A 22,694-nucleotide genomic window follows, 5' to 3' on the forward strand; every position below is an offset into this window, starting at 1 on the left:
ATCGAAGGCTTTCTCAGCGTCCATCGCCACCACTATCTCCGCCTCCCCCTCCCTCGCCGGCATCATGATAACGTTCAAAAGCCTCCGCACATTCGCGTTCAACTGTCTCCCCTTCACAAACCCCGTCTGGTCTTCATGGATGATCTGCGGCACACAATCCTCAATCCTCATGGCTAAGACCTTCGCCAGCACCTTGGCATCTACATTTAGCAAGGAAATCGGTCTGTAAAACCCACATTGCAGGGGATCCTTGTCCCGCTTCAGGATCAAGGAGATCAGTGCCCGGGACATCGTCGGGGGTAAAGCCCCCCCCCCTCCCTTGCCTCATTGAAGGTCCTAACTAACAGCGGGCCCAACAGGTCAATATATTTTTTATAGAACTCGACCGGGAAACCGTCTGGCCCCGGTGCCTTCCCCGCCTGCATGCTTCCTATCCCTTTGATCAGCTCCTCCAGCCCAATCGGGGCCCCCAGTCCCGCCACCAGTCCCTCTTCCACCTTTGGAAACCTCAATTGGTCCAGGAAACGGCCCATCCCTCCCTCCTCCTGTGGGGGCTCGGATCGTAGAAGTCCCTAAAGACCCCATTGATGCCAACCCCACTCCGCACCACGCTCCCTCCCCTGTCCTTAACTCCCCCGATCTCCCTAGCTGCGTCCCGCTTCCGAAGCTGATGCGCCAGCATCCGGCTTGCCTTTTCCCCATACTCGTAGACCGCCCCCTGGGCCTTCCTCCACTGCACCTCCGCCTTCCTGGTGGTCACCAGGTCGAATTCAGCCTGGAGGCTGCGCCTCTTCCTCAACAATCCTTCCTCAGGTTCTTCCGCATACCTCCTGTCTACCCTCACCATCTCCCCCACCAGCCTCTCCCTCTCCCCCCCGCTCCTTCCGCTCCTTGTGGGCCCTGATGGAGACCAGCTCTCCCCTCACCACCGCCTTCAGTGCCTCCCATACCATCCCCACTCGGACCTCCCCGTTGTCGTTGGTCTCCAAGTACCTCTCTATACTTCCTCGGACCCGCTCGCTCACCTCCTCGTCCGCCAACAGCCCCACCTCCAAGCGCCACAGCGGGAGCTGGTCCCTCTCCTCCCCCATCTCCAAGTCCACCCAATGCGGGGCGTGGTCCGAAATGGCTATTGCCGAATACTCGGTATCCTCTACTCTCGCTATCAGCGCCCTACTCAAAATGAAAAAGTCGATTCGAGAATAAGCCTTATGGACATGTGAGAAGAATGAAAATTCTCTAGCCCCCGGCCTTGCAAATCTCCAAGGGTCCACCCCTCCCATTTGGTCCATAAATCCCCTCAACACTCTAGCCGCCGCCGGCTTCCTACCCGTCCTAGACCTGGAGCGATCCAGTGCAGGATCCAACACCGTGTTAAAGTCTCCCCCCATTATCAGGCCCCCCACTTCCAAGTCTGGGATCCGACCCAACATACGCCACATAAAACCCGCATCGTCCCAGTTCGGAGCATACACATTGACCAGTACCACCCTCTCTCCCTGCATCTTACCACTTACCATTATGTACCTACCGCCATTATCTGCCACAATGCTCGATGCCTCGAATAACACCTTCTTTCCCACCAAGACCGCCACCCCTCGATTTTTGGCATCTAGCCCCGGGTGAAACACCTGACCTACCCACCCTTTCCTCAGTCTTACCTGGTCTGCCACCTTCAGGTGTGTCTCGTGGAGCATAACCACATCCGCCTTGAGCCCCTTCAGGTGCGCGAACACGCGGGCCCGCTTAACCGGCCCATTCAGTCCCCTTACATTCCAGGTTATCAGCCGGATTCATGTCACTATAATAATAGCATACTTTGGACTTATTTACTGTCCAGGACACAAATCACCAATCACTTATAAGGGATTGGGTAAATACATTGTGGATTCAGTTATTAAGAAAAGTACATAAGAACAGTTATACATAGGTGTAAAGTTTGAAGGCACCAGAGCCGTGTGTGTGTGCTCGGCCAAAAGCAAAATTGAAACTCAGACTGGATTACATGACACATTTCCCTTCTAGTGATGTCATGCTGATATCTCTTAAATGCACAAATTGGCTGCAACATTTCCTACACTATAAGTAACTACGTTTCAAAAGTTCCCGATTGGTTGTAAAGTGCTTGGAGAAATCCTGTGGTCATAAAAGTTGCTATTTAGGGGGTTGTGGTGGCATAGTGGGATCGTCACTGGAGTAGTAAACCAGAGACCACAGTAATGCTCTAGGGATCCAGGTTCAAATCCCGCCACTACATATGGTGAATTCAATAAAATTCAATTAAAAGTCTACTGATGACCATGGAACCATTGTTGATTGTTGTAAAAGCCTATCTGGTTCACTAATGTCCTTCAGGGAAGGAATTCTATTGTCCTTACCTGGTCTGGTCTACAGGTGACTCCAGATCATGGTCGACTCTTAACTGCCCCCTCAAGCGCAATTTGGAGTGGGCAATAAATGCTTTCCCAGCCTGCCGCGCCCACGTCCCATGTATGAGTAAACAAAAAAAATGTGTGTATAAATGCAGGTCTTTTTCCAATGTTGTGTCTCTCAGCAAGATACTGTGATAGTGAAGTTTCTGAAAGAGCAGGGCAACACATTCACAAACTTCCTGATTTTCATTTTGACTGTGCACATGTGGTCATTGGAGGGTCCTGTCCAGTTTACACTTTACTAATGTGTACAGTTAGCCTCCTCATTTTTTCTGCAGCAAAACCAGCCCATTATCTCATCAAAAATAACAGACCTTCAAAACAATCCATTTGTTTACGTTGGCTGCATAGAGATTCCTGTTGCTTATTTAATTTTTTCTTGGTTGTTTACCCTGATCAACATCCTAAAACTATAATTTCCTCCATAAATCCAGTGTGTCTTGCCAAAATTTGACTGTTATAAGCATTTTTTGCCATCACGTGGAAGGATTTCAAACAGGAACGGCTGTAAAGAGATAAGTCATTGTGAAAAATACTTAAAACATAGTCAAATCCTATTTTCCCTTTTAATCTTTTTACCACTCTTCCCCTTTCCACTTGCTTAAAGTATTTGTAACTTTTGCAAGCTCTGATGAAAACTCATTGGCTGAAATGTTGGGCTGGATTTTCTTCCCCTGTCACTGAGTGTGTCAGGGAGCCTAAACAACAGCGAGGTCAACACTTTAAACTTGACAGCCAAATCCTGATGGACACCTGTTCCCCAGAGGGAGAAATGTGGCACTTTGCAACCTGAGACTCACTTTGAGTAATGTCGGCATTACCATTTGAATGCTTGCTGCAGATGTGATTTTCCCTGACATGGGTATTTTCATTGGAGCTGGTGGGTTCTTTGAAGCCGATGGGAACAATGCTAGGTAGCTCAATTCGTGAACCATGGAGGAAAACGTATATGGAGTTGAGAACCTTTTGAACAGTAAGTTTAGAAGATCTTGACAACTTCAAATGTCATAATATAATGGTATATTGTGATTTAAGTATGTTTTTAATGTAATGATTGATCACTGGGCGCTGCCCTTAAAGGTAGGTGCTCATTAACGCATTCAAATAACTATGCCGACATCACTTCACTTGAGCCTTGTGTTGCAATGTTACCATGCCTCAAAATATTTTATCCAATGAATAAATTCCTCTTCTGCATTTATCAGTACTGAAAATTTGTATGAAATGGATCATTAGGACACTGGTTTGAGATTTATAATGATTTGTAAAGTTCAAAGTTTAGACTTTGAAATAAACTGACCCTAGCCAGTGCTCAATGATGGAAATTCCATTGAAAATGGAGCAGATAGCTGGAGAAGTAACTTAAGAGTCTATTGTATTGAGCTCCATAGTGTCTGTTTATTCAGCTGTGTAATGCAATCCAATTGTGAATGGATGGGTGAGTTCCAAATCTCACTAATGGAGTTAACTCAGCAGAAATTGTTAACACACTTGTGACAGAGACTGTGTGCTTTATTTGACCAACAGTTTTAAGGGCAGTTAAAAGGATTATTCCTTTTAATACCCAGTTATAGGCATTATTCTCCATTCCAGATCTAAGTGCAGTCACCAACAGAGAATCAGGACTGGTCCCTGTTGGAGCTAGGTACGTCATCGAGGTGCTTTTATCATACCTCTGCCATGCAAAGTTATGCATGGCAGCCGGCACACCGGTTACGCTTCCCTTCCCAGCCTTAGGCCTCCATTTTGAACGGGCGTTCCGATCCCAGTGTCAAGCAGCAGCCCCACCCCCCCACCCCCCCACCCACCACAATGCAAATGTTGATCTCCCCCCTGCAGACACGGGGAGCATCCCCAACCCCTCAGCAAGGAGGGCATCCTACCCCCCAATCACGGAAATAACTGGTCACCCCACCCACACCACACATGTATGAGGGTGACCCGAACACCCCAGTAAGCCTCCCCTTCGGTCCTTGCCCCCTGGCATTGCCAATGGTACACTACCCCCGGCATCATGGTACTGACATTCTGGCAGTGACATCCTAGCCTGGTACGATGGACACCAAGGGGCGGGTCAAGGAGGTGAACCCATTGCTCCTGTGCACATCTGCTGCTGCCAGTCTGCAGAGGGAGGGTCCCCCAAGGTCCTGTTGTTTTGGGTGCATTCAGGCTCTGGGTAAGTGGTGGACCCCTGGACCCTCCCACAGAATGTCAGTGTCTGGAGTGCCCCTTCCAACCCTGGGAAACTTGAAAATCGCTATTGGCATGGTGATCTCAGGCAGTCCTCTCTTCAAATTCTTCATCCTGGGATGATCTGTTTAAACATTGAAGTGGGCTTCTCACTCTGAATGGAATGACCTCCTTGATACTGTATGGGGTCCACTGTGCCAGTGCTGTGTTTGGCCATACTTACACCAAAGGCCTCCCAGTGGATTGCCCGCTGTAGGGGTCAGAGCGACGCAAGGCTGGGGGAGGGGAGTAGAGGAGGAGAATCAGCACTTTGCATGTTCCACCGGTGTGGGGCAGGTAGCCCACTTTGGGTGGCAGTGTGGGAGCACTTGAACTAAATTTGTTTTTACATAGGGTTTTCAATGGCTGTTATTTGATTGACAGTTTTATGAACACGGCGGCATGGTGGTTAGCACTGCTGCCTCACAGTGCCAGGGACTGGATTTGATTCCAACCTTGTTAATGTCTGTGTGGAGTTTGCACTTTCTCCCCTTTTCTGCATGGGTCTCCTTTGGGTGCTCCGGTTTCTTCCCACAGTCGAAAGATGTGCAGGTTTGGTGGACTGGCTATGCTAAATTGGCCCTAGGTGGGGTTACAGGGATGTGTGGGGTTTGGGCATAGGTAGGGTGATCTTTCAGAGGGCTGATGCAGACCTGATGGTCTGAATGACCTCCTTTTGCACTGTAGGGATTCTATGACGTCCAAATGGAGTTTGAATAGATTATTTCTATGAATTTACTGAGTATTTAAAATGCTGCCCAGTGCTATATGGCTCCTGTATATCGTGGACAATGGGTGAGTGAGCATGGAGGAAGAATGAAGAGATACGAATAATGCATAGGAGGCGTGGAGGCATTAAGGGGGTTTTGTGGTGGGACGGGGTGACGTGTAAGAGATACAGAACCTGACAACTCCATAGACAACTTGGGTCGTGTTTCAGTGAATGGAGGCAGGCTTCCCAATCTGCTGGCCGAAGCATCTACCCACCCATGTGTTTGCCTTGGGTCCGCATGAAAAAGTGGAGGAGACGGCCCAGCCAGGCCTGACTCTGGAACATGAAAAGTCCAGGTGAATAGGCTATCGTTCAGAAATCGGAAACATGATGTTAGAAAATGGCTCGACTCAATTTCCCACCTCGAAGGGGTAAATCCAGCCAGTTAACTCTGTTTCTCTCTCCAGTGATGCTGCCTGACCTACAGAGTGTTTTCAGCATTTATATTTTAATTCAGATTTCCAGCGTCTGTTGTGTTTTGCTATTATATGGAAACTTGAAAATTTAACCAAGTAATATTGACTAGTATGTACTATGTATGTGCTGATGTTTGTTTCAGTTTTTAAGTAAGTTTTCTTTATTTACAAGGAGAAACTGAGCAGAATTTTGAGTTTCTCTCTACAACATACTCCAGATGCATCCATTAGTTATTTTAAGGAACTGTTAGAATTCCAATCTCATTTTAGACTATTCCTAACTAGTTCTCTGAACAGTGGAAATTCATTCTCATCACATCACCCTTCTTTTGAGCTAACAAAGCAAAAACATCTTTACTGGATTTCAGGATAGACTATCTCAGGTCTGGTAACAAACACAAGATTATTTTGCTCCTGAATGAATTTGCTGATGCTAATAGGGCTGAAGCTCCAATAGATTTCTACCAGTTTTCTACTGTAACCCCAGAGGAAAATCAGTTGAATGCTTGTGGAATTTCAGTTTATCTTTACAATAAAGTACTTATTTAACTATCATGCCTATTTTGGCATTGATATTTCAATTACCTAAAATAACACAACAATAAGAACTTCATGAATACTTGAATAGATAATAACATTTTAATGAAAGCACTTTCTGACTCAGATTCATCTGGTGCTGGTTGAAGCTCACTGTTTTCCTCCAAAATCTGATTTTCCTGTTGAATTTGAAATTGAAGATTCTCAGGTTCTTTCCAATAGTCCCATTAGTTGTCTGCAGCATATATGACCTTGGAGTCTTGGCCATTCCTTTTACTGCAGCAGAATTTTCCAACAATTGCCCTGTCAAGTTTGATCCTTGATCTTAGTACCAGGTTCTAGCATTGGCAGTATTCAATGCAAAATCACTGGGCAAAGAAATACTCGGAAGACGCCTTAACTTTTTTGCCAGAATATTTAGAAATTTTCCATTTGGCCAAACTGTAAAACCTGTCCAGATGCAATAATTATAGCTTAAAGGCACAGGTGAAGCAATGGATATTACTTCACAAAAATATGGGTTGCATCAAATAAGGGCCATGCACATGTGTATGACATCTGACTATTTTATAGTATTATTTTGAACATAAGTTCAGTATCTTCACCCATATTTATCTGACCACTAACATCATACCTTGTTGTTTGTTGGAGCTTGCAATCTTGATGTAACCTCTGTGCCTGCATTTCAGAATTACTTGAGCAGCTACTAAACACTTTGGGGTTTCATGAGATTGTAAAACATCCTGCATAACTATGCCCTGGAAACTGTTGTAGCATTGAGGGATTAAGTGAGAGTAATTTAGATTCACATCTTAAAAATCAATAATCTGAGAATGAATAGGCATTGGGAATCCTGGACAAAATGTATGATTTGCCTCAGAAATTTAATACAGCGGCCATGTTTTTAATTGGATTGGCAGTTGCTCAGCATTTTATATTAGATTTAAGGGCATAATAATTGTCCCCAATGTATTGGCTTGAATGAGCTCATCTAAAATGTCACTATGTTGTATTCTACTTTTTCCTCAGTTGAGAGTGGTGTGTGTGTGGTTTTTGTGTTTCTACAATTATGAAGTTTATGAGAGTGTTATATTTGAGGTAAAATGGAGGGGATTGTGACCTATTTTAAAGTCTGCTTGAAAACAGGCCTAAGGGAGTTAAATATTAGAGGGAGATCCAGATTGTGCTGCTGAGATGGTGGGGTAAGGTGTTTGTAGTTGGAGACAATGGCGCCAATATCCGAGTTCACATTGAATAGGCTCTGATTCTCCCAAAGTGTCAGAAAGTTGTCAAATGTATTGGGTTATAAACAGTTGTTCTATAAACTGTACATTTACTTCTAAGATGAAAGAGACTTGGGTTCAAGAATAGCTTATCCATATTTCTAGCTGGATGCAGGGGGCGTGATTCTCCCCTACCCGGCGGGGCGAGGGGTCCCGGCGGGACGGAGTGGCATGAACCACTCCGGCGCCAGGCCGCCCAAAAGGTGCAGAATCCTCTGCACCTTTAGGGGCCAAGCCCGCACCAGAGGTATTGGCGCCCCGCCGGCTGGCGTGGAAGGCCTTTGGCGCCACGCCAGCCGGGGCCGAAAGGACTCCGCCGGCCGGCGCAAGTCCGCGCATGTGTGGGAGCGTCAGCGGCTGCTGAAGTCATCTCCGCGCATGCGCAGGGGGGGTTCACCTATGCGTCGGCCATGACGGAGGCTGATGGTCGGTGTGTAGGAAAAGAGTGCCCCCACGGCACAGGCCCGTCCGTGGATCGGTGGGCCCCGATCGCGGGCCAGGCCACCGTGGGGGCACTCCCCGGGGCCAGATCGCCCCGCGCCCTCCCCAGGACCCTGGAACCCGCCCGCGCCGCCAGGTCCCGCTGGTAAGGGACCTGGTTCAATTTACGCCGGCAGAACCGGCATAGAAGCAGCGGGACTTCGGCCCATCACGGGTCAGAGAATCGCCGGGGGGGGGGGGGGGGGCCGCCGACCAGCGTAATTCCCGCCCCCGCCGAATCTCCGGTGCCGGAGAATTCGGCGGCCAGCGGGAGCGGGATTCACGACGATCCCCGGCGATTCTCCGACCCGGCGTGGGGTCGGAGTATCCCGCCCCAGGTGTTTCAAATTGCCATGGAGCAGTGTGTAGAGGAAGATATTTTTGAGATCAGGTTACAGGCTTCCCTACAAATCAATGAATATCATAAACAGACTGCAGTTTTGTATAGTCAACAGAGAGAAGGCGTTGTTGTCCTTTGTGAGTTACACAGACAAATATGGGAGCGTATGGTCTCTAGTCAACCAAACAGATCCTGCAGCCATCTAAGCATTCTGGCAAATCCACCCTGGCATGATGAGACGGGAAGAACAGGCTTTACTGCTCATGGTTGATTGAATAAATTCTCCGAAAACTGAGGAAAGCACTTGGGGATGGTCATTTGAAGTTATGTTCAGCGAAATGGGGATATGGGAACCCATTGGAAGCTGCATGGACCGTTTGCTGTAAGGACTGTAATCGCCTGAAGATTGCAATGTACGATAAGTATAAAATTGGAGTTTTCCGTCAGTAGTTTAAAATGTGGGCAGCACTGTAGCACAGTGTCTTCACAGCTCCAGGGTCCCAGGTTCGAATCCCGGCTTTGGTCACTGTCTGAGCGGAGTCTGCACATTCTCCTTGTGTCTGCATGTGTTTCCTCCGGGGGCTCCGGTTTCCTCCCACAGTCCAAAGATGTGCAGGTTTGGTGGATTGGCCATGCTAAATTGTCCTTAGTGTACAAAACATCAGGTGGAGTTACTGGGCTTCGGGGATAGGGTGGAGGTGTGGGCTTGGGTGGGGTATTCTTTCCAAGGGCCGGTGCAGACTCGAATAGGCCGAATGGCCTCCTTCTGCACTGTAAATTTTATGATAATCTATGAAGTATTAAAAGAAAATTAATGCCTACAAAAGGAAATGGTGCTTCATCAAAAATGCTTTTAATCATTTGTTAAAAGTTTTAAAACATGAAATCCCGTTATGTCACTCTTTCAATTATCAATTGGAAGTTTGAATGTCTTTATAAAGGTTATAGATGATTATCAGCCCGGAGAACCATGTTGAACACTGCCTCGGTGGCCAACAAGTCCTGGCATTGGACTCAAATCCTAGCGATAGGGGCGCTACCATTGCACCACAAAGCCCCCTCCATGCTTCAAGTAGTTTGCTGCGTGCTTTAATTTACTTCCATGATTTGTAGGTCGTTACTGTGGAAACTCAAGCCCTCATCCCATCACGTCATTCAGTGATGCCTTGTTTGTCAACTTCATCTCCAACAACGTCAACTCATTCAAAGGTTACCGAGTGACTTATGCTGCATCGACATCAGGTGAATATATTTATATCACTTCAAAACTCAAGAAGATCATGCAGAGCAAACTTCAATTTTGTTACTTGTCATTGAAGCTAATTGCAAATTAGGTCCAAGGATCTTCTGTATTACCTTAGCTTTCAGATAGTTCATTATCCAGATATTTAACTGAACTAATCCCTTAGCTGGGTAGTATTAGTAAAAGTGCACAGCAACAAGCATTAGGAAGTTCATACTAATGCTTGGGACTAATACAATGGGACAATTGTAACAAATGAATCGATATAGAATACACTGCAAAATGGAATAAACTTCTTTTAACATTTAAGATTTTAGGCAAGAGATGCAGGGGGACTATGAGGAAAAACCTTTTGATGCAGCAAGTAGTGATGACCTGGAAATTGCTGCCTCCAACAGTTGTGGAAGCAAAGATGATTGATTTCAAAGGGAAATTGGAATAGGAACTTGAGGGAGCTACTTCTTCTGGATCTTAGGGTGCAAGCCATCAGGGCAGGGTGACTTATCTGCTTATAGCCCCATCAGTTTGTCTAATGCTACTCCTCTTGTGGTGGTATTTCATTCCTTCCCTGTATTCTTTAGTATTACTGGGATGGTCAAAGTATCTTCCACTGCAAAATATGTCTTTAACTCCTCTGCCATTTCTTTGTTCCCCATAACTATCTCCCCAGATTCATTTTCTAAGGGGCCTATGTTCACTTTATGCAGTCAGTTAATCTATTTTATTCCAAGTGCTTTGGGCATTAGAATAAAAAAGCCTTTAGGCTTGCCTTTTGCCATTATTAATCATCCCAACCTTTCTCTGTACTGTGGCCCCATTTACCTCTCACCCTTGATTCCCTGTCTATAGTTTTTCCATTTTACTGTTCTTTCTTTTATTACTGTCCTTGTTTCTATTTCCCTCGTCACCCTGCTTATGTTCCCAGTCCCCTGTTATTCTAGTTTAACTCCTCCCCAACCACACTAGCAAACACGTGCCCTGGGGCATCAGTCCCAGTCCTGCCCAGGTGGTACCCGTCCAGTTTGTACTGATCCCACCTTACTGGGAAATATGTTTGCTGAGAGTCATGAATTACCTCTTTAAATGTCTGCCACTGCTTATTTACTGTCTTTCCTGCTAATCTAGCCACCCAGTCCATTTTAGCTAACCCTATCCTCAGACCTTCCAGAACTGTTCCAATGTTCCTGGAATCTGAAATCCTCCCCCTTGCACCATCTTTCCAGCCAACCATGTATCCGCTATATCCTGCTATTTCTATGGATGCCAAAAGCAGCCCAACTAGTTCAAGGTCTGACCTGAGGTAACTTATCTGTGCAGTTGTAGAATACTTCGGGTTTGGGATTCTCCTCTCTGAACCCACACAAATTTACAACAAAGAATGAGGCAAACTTTAGGTAGTGCAGTTGATGGTCATTTTACTGAACTAACTGGGTTTATCCTTACCCCAGTCCACTAAGACCACCACTGGACTCTTCTTCTCACTCACCACATGTAAAGGATTGTGTAGAGACAGAGCTTGGGTTGCCAGTGAATTCCCTCCCCTGCCTTTGACCTGTGCACCCCTATTTCTGCTATGCTTCTGCTGATTTCTTGCATGAATAATGTGACAATAACTATCTTGACATTTCTTTCTGTGAAGAGAGAACCTTGAGGTGTAGTTTCTCCCTCAACTCTTGTCCTCAACACCTGGTCAAAGCCTTCAATGGGGCACCAATTCATGGGATGTTCAGATCTCTTGCCACCTGCTGTGGTACTGCATATCCCTTCTGCAGTGATAGTCATATTCCTTTCTATCAGCAACAGGAATGCTGCTGGAAACCAATTGTGCACCATTAGTAAACCCCAGTCCAGGAAAACGTGCTGAGAGTTGGAGTGGATTCAGAGGAGAGCTGAAACCCACCGTGGCCGGAATCTTTCCTGAAGAGGATAATTCCAGGCCATGAATTACTTTAACATGGTCTTAATGATAAAAACTTAGATTTTGTTTTCACTTGTCCAAAGTCTGGATGTCATCAAATAATCCATTCAAACGTTTGACGGATGTTCCACAACTATTTATATGTATCTATTTTTTTTTTTAAGATTAGTGAAATCATGATAGATGCCACATTAAAAAAAATGTTTTATTACCTCATTTTATTATTTTCTGGGATGTGGGCATCACTGGCTAAGCCAGCATTTATTTCCCATCCCTAGTTGCCCTTGATCTGATGCAGTCTCTGAGGTTGGATTTGGATTTGTTTATTGTCACGTGTACCGAGGTACAGTGAAAAGTATTTTTCTGCGAGCAGCTCAAACAGACCATTTAGTACATGAATAGAAAACCTACAGTGGTGTTAGGGAGGGGATTGCCGAATTTTGACCCAGTGTCAGATGTGGCTGAGTAGAATTCTGTTGCAGCCATTGGCCCACAGCGCCTCATGGACAGCCAATCTTGAGTTGCTAGATCTGTCCTGAATCTATCCCATTTAGCATAATAGTAGTGCCAGACAACACGATGGACGATATCGTCAATGTGAAGACAGGACTACCATGGACAGATGCATCTGCGGCAGGCAGATTGGTGAGGATGAAGTCTAATATGTTTTTCCCTCTTGTTGGTTCCCTCACCACGTATTGCAGACACAGACTAGCAGTTATGTCCTTTAGGACTCGGCTAGCTTGGTCAGTAGTGGTGTTACCAAGCTACTCTTGGTGCTGGACATTGAAGTCCCCTACCCAGAAAACATTCTGTGCCCTTGCCACCCTCAGTGCTTCCTCAAAGTAATGTTCAACATAGAGGAGTACTGTTTCATCAGCTGAGGGCGGACAGAACATGGTAATCAGAAGGTGGTTATCTTTCCCATTTTTGACCGGAGCCAAGAGACTTCATGGGGTCCTAAGTCAACTTCCTCCCAACTACATGCCACTGTGCCACCACCTCCGCTGGGCCTGTCCTGCTGGTGGGACAAGACATATCCAGGAGTGGTGATTGTGGTGTCTGGGACATTTTCTGTAAGGTATGATCCCAGGAGTAGGACTATGTCAGGCTATTGCTTGACTAGTCTGTCACAGCTCTTCCCATTTTGGCACAAGCTCCCAGATGTTAGTAGAGAGGACTTTGCAGGGTCGACAGGGCTGGGTTCCAGTGCTTAGGTCAATGCCGGGTGATCCATTGCTGTGAACCTGTAGTCACATGTAGGCCAGACCAGGTAAGGATGGCACATTTCCTTCCCTGAAGGACATTAGTGAACCAGCTGGGTCTTTTACGGCAATCAACAATAGTTTCATGGTCATAATTAGACTTTTAATTCCAGATATTTATTGGATTCCCATGGTGGGAACCGAACCTGGGCCCCAGAGTATTATGCTGGGTCTCTGGATCACCAGTGCAGTGACAATACCACTAAGCTACTATCTCCCCAGCTGCCCTAGTCCTTCAAAATGGTAGTGGTCATGGGTTTGGAAGATTCTGTCAAAAGAACCTTGGTGAGGTCCTGCAGTACATCCTGTTGGTGGTACACACTGTTGCCACTGTTTGTCGGTGGTGTAACAAAGAACAGTACAGCACAGGAACAAGCCCTGCGGCGCTCCAAGCCTGAGCCAATCACGTGTCCTATCTAGACCAACCGCCTGGATCCTTCTATACCCCGTATGTTCATGTGTCTATTTAGGTAAGTCTTAAATGTCGCTAACGTATCTGCCTCAACCACCTCACTTGGCAATGCATTCCAGGCCACCACCACCCTCTGTGTAAAAAATATCTCCCCCGCACATCTCCACTGAATCTATTCCCCCCTCATAATTTGTCATTTCCACCCTGGGAAAAAGTCTCCAACTCTTCACCCTATGTATAATCCCTCATCATTTTATAAACTTCTATCAGGTCGCCCCTCAGCCTCCGTCTTTCTAGGGAGAACAATTCCAGTTTATTCAATCTCTCCTCATAGCTAATACCCTCCATACCAGGCAACATCGTGGTAAACCTTTTCTGTACTCTCTCTAAAGCCTCCACTTCCATCTAGTAGTGTGGTGACCAGAATTGGACACAGTATTCCAAATGCGGTCGAACCAACATTTTATATAACTGTAACATAATTTGCGAACTTTTATACTTGATGCCTCGTCTGATGAAGGCAAACTTGCCATATGCTTTCTTTACAACCATTCCCATCTGTGCTGCCGCTTTTAAGGATCTGTGGACCTGCACATCCAGATCTCTGTGTGTCTATGCTCCTGCCATTTATTTTATAGCTCCCACCTAAATTGGATCTACCAAAATGCATCACCTCGCATTTGTCCAGGTTAAATTCCATGTCATTTCTCCGCCCATCTATATCCTGCTGTAATTCAGATAATAATTTAGAAGATTAAATTGGAATTTCAGGTTTAGGGAAGGTTTAAAAATTATGCAAGATGTGATGTGTTTAACAAATTCATGAAACTTGTTTGATTAATTTGGCAATCAGTAAAATTTTATATAGCTATGTCTTGATAAATATGGATTCAAGTTAGTAAGAGTTGTGCACTATTATTCCGTCCACAGCATGTGGTGGGATGTATCACATGAAGACCGGAGCATTCAATAGTCCCAACTATCCTGATGATTCTCCATCAAGCTATGAGTGTGTCTGGTATATCATCAGCTCACCTGGTAACCGTGTCCAACTATCCTTCATGTAATTAACATTTATATAATTCATGTTTTACATCAATACTAAAGGATACATTTCCTTTGATTTTTATTTATTTAAAAATGTTATTACTGTAGTAATGTTTAGTTTGGATCTCTCCTGTGCCATTAGATAACTCATGTGAATTGTATTGTTAATTTTGTTTACGTTGAACAGAACATTTGCTATGCCGTTTACTTTATTATGTTCCGCGGATTACCTTGAAATTCGAGAAGGGAATGCCACTGGACAGCTAATCGACCGTTACTGTGGTAGTCATTCACCTGGAAATTACACGTCAATTATGGGACACATCCTGTGGGTGAAATTTGTTTCTGACTCATCAGCTCCTGGCGGTAGATTCAGGGCCATTTTTTCTCATTGTAAGTAATGGATTTCGAACACAAAGCTTGTCACATGCTTTAAACTTAAACATTTGGCAAATATGGAGGATGAAATGCTTTGCTGGTTATGCCAAACAACATTGTAAATCTTATTACCTTCAGTGAACACTTTGAACAAACTGGTGATGGTATAGGAGGACATTTGCCCCATCATAATCTATCAACTCTGGAAAATTAACCATTTAGCCTCATTCCCTTGCTTTTTTTTCTGCACTCTTTTACATTTTTGTTTTTAATTTATGATAAAAATACATTTCCATTATGACTACGTATGGCAGCCAAACGAATTGTTCTTCAATTGTCGTCTTTTTGGACAAATAATCTCTTCCTTTTTCCAGCAAGTGTTTGCTAAATGATGTGTTGCTAATCAACAAATAACTTTGGCTCGAGGGATGTTTTAAAAAATAGCTTGAAAGCTGAAATATAGCTGCCATTGATAACTTTAATTGTTTTATATGATTAAAGAAAATATCCAATTAAAATAGTGTTTTCATACTTATATTAAGATCCCAATCCCTGGAATTTCTGAATTAAACAGTTTTGATACCATACTTCAGCAGGTCACTTCATTACAAAATAGGGTGGGTACAAGCAAAAGTTTCATTAAACCAGCTGAAGCACAAAGACATGTCTTCACTGGTGGTCTTTGCAAGAAACCCAAATCTAAATCATGAGGGCAGCTTTGTGGATTAAATATGTGGTATGACTGAGCACTTGGGTAATTGTGAGATGTTCAAGATGAGTCGTGGCTTTATGAAAGTTCAATCATGTCTGACTGGTTTAGTTGATTTTTTGCTTATGAAACCATTGGCATGATGTATAGGGAAATGGCTGTGAATGTTATCTATATGGATTTCTCAGAGATAATTCATAAGGCTATGCCATGAGGTTATTAGGAAAGACAAAAGCAGAGAATTATAGGTAAGCTTGTAACACAATCAATAATTATTTAAAATATGGGAGATAGATAGCAGAGATAAAGGGAACATTTTTTTGAATGGTGGGATGTGAAAGTAGTGTTCCCCATGGATCTGTTGTAAAACCTCCATTGTTCAACCTTTATTAATGACTTGAATGAAGGATTACAATTTGCGGTTGAGAGCAAAGACTGAAATTTCATGGAGTCAGGAAGATGCTGGGGACATTTAAAATTGGCGAGGGGGACTCAGATGTGGGAGTGCTGCTCCTGTTTCTAACAGATCCAATTTTTGGCAATAGGAGAAAGGGAAGGTGGTTATTTAAACAGAAGGGAAACTAAAACTCAGCAGGGTCATTGCTAAGTTCAAACAGACCCTAGTTTCACTGTTGCAAGAGTCTTAACCCATAATTTAAGAGTCACAAATTTATGAAGAGATGTAAATGTTCTTCAGGGAGGATACGGTCTGGAGAACTGTTATGATGCGAATGTATTTTGAACATCCCCTGTTTTTTTTAAAACTTAGGACAAAACAGGCTGCAGCTGTCACTGAGAACGAATAAATCTTCTGCTGGGCTGCTTTGATTGACAGGCTATTAGTTGCAGGTTAAAAAAAAAAATAACATCTGGGTATTCAGTTTCAATAGTGTTCTGTGTTGACATTTCCGAGGGATATTATAATGTCAATATGAATACTTGGCTGAGTTTCAAAAGCTACAATTATCTCAGTGAAGATGAGGAAGTTCTGAAATCACAGATTTATTGATAGTTTGAAGAGTTTATTTAAATATTAGATTGCTTTGAGTGAGGTCCCAATAGAGGTTTATTTTTTCTTATAAGTGATTCACCACTTGATATTAAAAAGTTTTGAATGGATTTTATGAATGGAAGTTTTTTCACTATCAAGTTTGGAGGAGTTGGAGGTATATTAGTTTGTTCGAAGTTTTAATGTTACTGCTATGCTTAATTTCACTGTACAATTGCCATTCCATATCATGTGTAAAGAGTCAGTTTAAGATATGAAATAGCACCTTAGTTTATTTCGACTTTTTTGTATTTCATATATTTGTACAGTTTAGGATACTTGTACAACTTGAAGGTCTGAGAGCATTAATAGCTGGACTGATCCAGAAGAATAAATTGTAAGCTGATAACCTGAACATTGGATTTATTGATTTTAAACTGAATTTTATACTTTATAGATGAAAGAAAACTTTGTTATTATTGTGAATAGAGCAGATGTGAATGTAAGTAGCTTGAACTAAAATTTGGTTTGTTTCAGTATATGGCAATGAGATTGTGGGAGCCCGAGGACAAATTACATCTCCGCTGTGGCCTTTGCATTACCCACACAGTATCAACTACCATTGGACAATTACGGTTGCTGCATCCTATACCGTCCATGTCAGAATACTGGAGTTGGATATTGATGCAATACATAGATGCAGATATGATAAATTAATGGTAAGTAATCCTTCAATCTCAGGAAGACGTTGATGAAAACAGTGAATATATTTGCTTTTACATATTTTATTTTTTGCATTTTAGTTGAAACTTCAACATTTTGGCAACTCTTTCCATAGGCAGTATTATATCATTTATGCATTACAGGGAAATGCCTATTTTCACATGATGCAAATGCTTTGTTATATGGTAAATTTACCATTCAAGTCAATTGTATATTCAATTTCAATAATAATCCTAGTGTTCCAATATATTAGAAATAATTGGGCTGTGCCATTTGTCATAAGATACACCAGTATATTATGGTGCAGACACACACACACACACTGATGGACATGCAGTGGGACCAATCAGCATACACAACACCGCAGCCAATCACCAGTGAGAGCACCCGCACTATAAAGACAGGGGACAGGAGAGTTCCCGCTCATTCTAGTAGCAGCCAGCTCGGAGCACAGAGCTCACAGCCTGCAACACAGACATTCACCATGTGCTGAGTGCATCACCTGGTTAGGACTAGACAAGGGTCAACAGTTAAAGCTGGTATTACATTTACTCACAGTTCAAGTATGTTAATATAGTTGACCTGATAATAAAATAGAGTTGCACCACTTCACGTGTTGGTGACCGGTTTGTGATCCAGAACACCCAACACATCACCATTGACAATGACCAAGGTCCCCCAAAACTGTAGATGTGCACAGCCATGCAGAAGTCTGAAAGATACCATGCAAGCCATGTTCTGGATTAAAGACGACACATGCTGACATTTAAAATAAATTGGCCACATGCAATAGTGAGTTTTTACAGGGAACATTACCAACAACCAGATATAACAATTAAACATCAACAGCCGAGCCTGATTCGGCCTGTAAATTGGCATGCAGGAGGCAGGCGGGCAGCCAGCACTGTCTGCGCTTTTGGGCGATGGCACATGAAGGCAGCCAGCACCTCTTAAAGAGGAGGTGAAATCTGAATGGAAAGAAACAAGAAATCAATGGAATGGAAGTCAATGGAGAGGAAAATTAGCTGGGGTGTAAAACAGGCTGCCAATTCGCAATCACCCATTTTGCATGATTACCCAAGAATAATTTAATCTCCCTATATCTATAAATGATAACAATTCGGTGTTCAACATGTCATTTTGTTTGTCACAGTTCCCAATGCCATGCTTTTTTCATCATATCTTCAGCATAACAATTTGTTGGTTGGTTCAAAATTAAAAACCAAAATTAAAAACCAGAAAAAAGATACAGGAAGTATCCAAATGCTCAGCAAAGTACCAATAAAAACTATTGGAATATAATGAGAATAACTGCTAGTGAATGATTAGTTAGGAGAATCTATAATTAAAAATAATATTTAGAACGGGGTTAAAAAAAACCAAGATAAAACACTTCAAATGATTCTCAAAAAAGAAAACATACCTGATATTTTTTCCTCACTAAATGTAATGGGCAGGATTCACTGTCCCCTGGGACACACAGAATGTGTTCCCCAATTGAACGGAGAATTGGGCATTGGGACAAAATCGGGATCGACGCCAGGTGCCGACTCAAACGCCATGCTGCGACCCCTCACTGGTGGTGTGAACGAATTCCACATTGCATGCCAGCAGGAGCATGGAAATAAATACAAATGGTTCATAATGACTTCACAACCAGTGCAATTCAGCTCTGGTGGGAGAACATAGTCTCCCAAACCGAGTATCCTGGCTAATGTGTCTTAAGATAGTCAAAATAACTCTGACAGATCCAGTACCACTTCCCACTCTGCTGTTAACCTGTGCTCCCTCAGTTCTGATAATAACAGCAATTCACCAGTGAGCTGAACGCCACCATCACCATCAAGTGGTTAGTACTGCCGTCCCCCAGTGTCAGGGACCCAGGTTCAATTCTAACTTGCGTGACTTCCTGTATGGAGTTTGCACATTCTCCCCATGTCTGCATGGGTTTCCTTCGGGTGCTCCAGTTTCCTCCCTGATGCGCAATCAATTGCACAAAGATGCAGATTGGGTACAACTGTGGCTTTATTGCAGTCAGATGCGTGGCCTCCTGCTGCAGCTGGCGAAATGGCAGGGCACTGGAGGTCATGCATATTTATACAGTTCTTAGTGGGCAGAGCCAGCCGGCAGGGGCTACCGGCGAATCTGTAGTGCAGGTCCTACCTTACATCCCCTAATAGTGGTTCACCACATTCACCCCCACGTCCGGCGGGGGTGATGTGAAACTATAGACAAATAGTGCAATTATGTACAGTGTTAAGAAGAAAAAAAAGAAAAAGTCCATGTTGACAGTCCATGTTGACGGTCCGGAGTCCGTCAAAGGTTCAGCCGATCCGGTGCTTTGGTGCTTCATTGGAGCGGCGTGACGGTGGCGGCGAAGTCGGTGCTGGCGGTGGTGGAGGTGGCACCGATGGCAGTGCTGATGCTGGCCAGTCATCGGGGAACTCTGGGAGCGTGCCGAAGTCCTCTTCATCCCCTGCGGAAAGGGGGGGGTTGGGTGATCTGGTGGGGTCAGTGTTGGCGGCGCAGTGGGAGGTGGGGGGCGCGCATGGGTGGGGGAGTGTGTTGGGGTGGAGCCTGACGGTGCCAAGTCCCTGAGTGAGACAGTATCTTGGCGGCCGTCGGGGAACACAACGTAAGCATATTGAGGGTTGGCATGGAGCAGGTGAACCCTGTCCACCAAGGGGTCCGCCTAGTGGAGTCGGACGTGCCTACGGAGAAGGACCGGTCCTGGAGCAGCGAGCCAAGTCGGGAGCGACACCCCGGATGTGGACTTGCTGGGGAAGGTAAAAACACGTTCATGGGGTGTGTTATTAGTGGCGGTGCACAATAGTGATAGTGTAGAGTGTAGAGCGTCAGGGAGGACCACCTGCCAGCGAGAGGCTGGGAGGTTCCTGGACCGTAGGGCCAGCTGGACGGCCCTGCAAACCGTCCCATTCTCCTGTTCTACTTGCCCGTTTCCCTGGGGGTTGTAGCTGGTCGTCCTGCTGGAGGCTATACCCCTGCTGAGCAGGAACTGACGCAGCTCATCGCTCATGAATGAGGATCCTCTGTCACTGTGGATGTAATTGGGGAAACTGAACAGAGCGAAGATGGTGTTGAGGGCTTTGATGACGGTGGCAGATGTCATATCAGGGCATGGGATGGCGAAGGGGAATCTGGAGTACTCATCGACCACACTGAGAATGTACGTGTTATGGTCGGTGGAGTGGAGGGGCCCTTTGAAATCCACGCTGAGGCGTTCACAGGGGTGGGAAGCCTTCACCAGGCGCGCACGGTCTGGCCGGTAGAAGTGCGGTTTGCACTCTGCACAGACCTGGCAGTCCCTGGTGATTGTCCTTACTTCCTCGACGGAGAAGGGCAGATTGCGAGCTTTGACCAGATGGTACAATCAAGTGACCCCCAGGTGACAAAGGCTGTCGTGTAGGGCCCGGAGTTGGTCCACTTGTGCGCTGGCACATGTACCTCGGGAGAGGGCGTTTGGGGGCTCGTTGAGTTTACCGGGGTGATACAAAATCTCGTAATTATAGGTGGAGAGCTTGATTCTCCACCGCAAGATTTTATAATTTTTGATCTTGCCCCGCTGTGTATTGTTGAACATGATTGCTGCCGACCGTTGGTCAGTGAGGAGAGTGAATCTCCTGCCGGCCAGGTAATGCCTCCAATGCCGCACAGCTTCAACGATAGCCTGGGCCTCTTTTTCGACGGATGAGTGTCGAATTTCAGAGGCATGAAGGGTGCGGGAAAAGAATGCCGCGGGTCTGCCTGCCTGGTTTAGAGTGGCGGCAAGGGCGACGTCTGAAGCATCACTTTCTACTTCGACTCGTCCACTGCGTGCATCCCGGCCTTGGCGATGTCTGCTCTGATGCGGGTGAAAGTGTGTTGTGCCTCGGCCGCGAGGGGGAATTGGATGGACTGAATGAGTGGGCGGGCCTTGTCCGCATAGTTTGGGACCCACTGGGCGTAGTAGGAAAAGAACCCCAGGGAGCGTTTGAGGGTCTTGGGGCAGTGGGGGAGGGGAAGCTCCATGAGGGGGCGTATGCGGCCGGGGTCGGGCCCGGGCCCGAGAAGTCAGTTTTGGACTACATAGCCGAGAGTGGCTAACCGGGTCGGGCTGAACACACATTTCTTTGTTATAGGTCAGGTTGAGAAGAGTGGCAGTGCGGAGGAATTTATCGAGGTTGGCATAGTGGTCCTGCTGGTCATGGCTGCAGATGGTGACATTATCTAAGTACGGAAAGTTGGCCCGCAAATCGCACCAGTCAACCATTCGGTCCATCTCCCTTTGGAAGACCGAGACCCCATTTGTGACGCTGAAAGGGACTCTAAGGAAGTGGTAGAGGCGACCGCCCGCCTCGAAGGCCATGTATGGCCAGTCCGACTTCCGGATGGGGAGCTGGTGGTAGGCGGATTTCAGGTCAATTGTTGAGAAGACCCGGTACTGCGCAATCTGATTGACCATATCAGATATGCGTGGGAGGGGGTACGCGAGGAGCTGCATATACCGATTGATGGTCTGGCTGTAGTCCATGACCACCTTGTGTTTCTCCCCAGTTTTAACCACTTGTGCTCTCCAGGGGCTGTTGCTGGCCTCGATAATACCCTCCTTAAGCAGCCGCTGGACTTCGGACCTGATGAAGGTCTTGTGCTGGGTGCTGTGCCGTCTGCTCCTGGTGGCAACGGGCTTGCAATTCGCAGTTAGATTGGCAAAAAGGGAGGGGGGATCGACCTCGAGGGTCGCGAGGCCGCAAATGGTAAGTGGGGGGTAAGGGCCCGCCGAATTTGAGGGTGAGGCTCTGGAGATTGCACTGGAACTCCAGGCCCAGCAGGAGTGCAGCGCAGAGATTAGGAAGGACATAGAGGTGGAAGTTACTAAATTCTATGCCCTGGACAGTGAGGGTGACTGTACAGAAGCCTCGGATCGGGACTGAGTGGGATCCGGAGGCTAAGGAGATCCTTTGATTGGCAGGATGGACCGCGAGGGAGCAGCGCCTTACCGTATCTGGGTGTACGAAGCTTTTGGTGCTCCCGGAGTCCAGCAGGCACGAGGTCGCGTGGCCGTTGATTTTCACCATCGTCGACACAGTGGCCAGGTTGTGCGGGCGAGATTGGTCCAGTGTCATCGAAGCGAGCTGCAGGTAGCCGTCAGATGCTTCGGGTGGCGAGCGTGTGCGGTTCCGATCTCGGGATGTCCGGAGACCCTGTGGGCGACAAGATGGCGGCACCCATGGTGCACTCATTTCGTGGTTGGGACAAGATGGTGGCGCCCATGGGGCGCACGTGGCCAAAGGGGGACAAGATGGTGGCACCCATTGGTCGCACATGGCCCCGGGAGCAGAAGATGGCGGCTCCCATTGTGCGTTTGGCGTGGGGGAGGCGGCGATAGCGGGCTCGATCGCATCGACTGCGCAGGCCTGGCACACAGCCGCGAAGTGGCCCTTCTTACTGCAGGATTTACAAACAGCAGTGCAGGCCGGGCAGTGTTGGCGGGGGTGGTTCTGCTGACTGCAGAAGTAGCAGCG

At 45.9% G+C, this 22,694-nt stretch overlaps 1 protein-coding gene across 1 annotated transcript in view; it reads left to right on the plus strand.

Moving 5' to 3' along the window:
* Positions 1 to 22,694, plus strand: part of cubn (cubilin (intrinsic factor-cobalamin receptor)) — a 604,171-nt gene that overhangs the window by 324,521 nt on the left and 256,956 nt on the right. Inside the window, exons 28-31 of the mRNA XM_072510233.1 lie at positions 9,603 to 9,731; positions 14,258 to 14,390; positions 14,562 to 14,767; positions 16,987 to 17,168. Of these exons, the coding sequence (XP_072366334.1) occupies positions 9,603 to 9,731; positions 14,258 to 14,390; positions 14,562 to 14,767; positions 16,987 to 17,168 (650 nt within the window). The remainder of the gene's footprint in view (positions 1 to 9,602; positions 9,732 to 14,257; positions 14,391 to 14,561; positions 14,768 to 16,986; positions 17,169 to 22,694) is intronic.

This window comes from Scyliorhinus torazame, chromosome 6 (genome assembly GCF_047496885.1).
Source record: "Scyliorhinus torazame isolate Kashiwa2021f chromosome 6, sScyTor2.1, whole genome shotgun sequence".
NCBI lineage: Eukaryota > Metazoa > Chordata > Chondrichthyes > Carcharhiniformes > Scyliorhinidae > Scyliorhinus > Scyliorhinus torazame.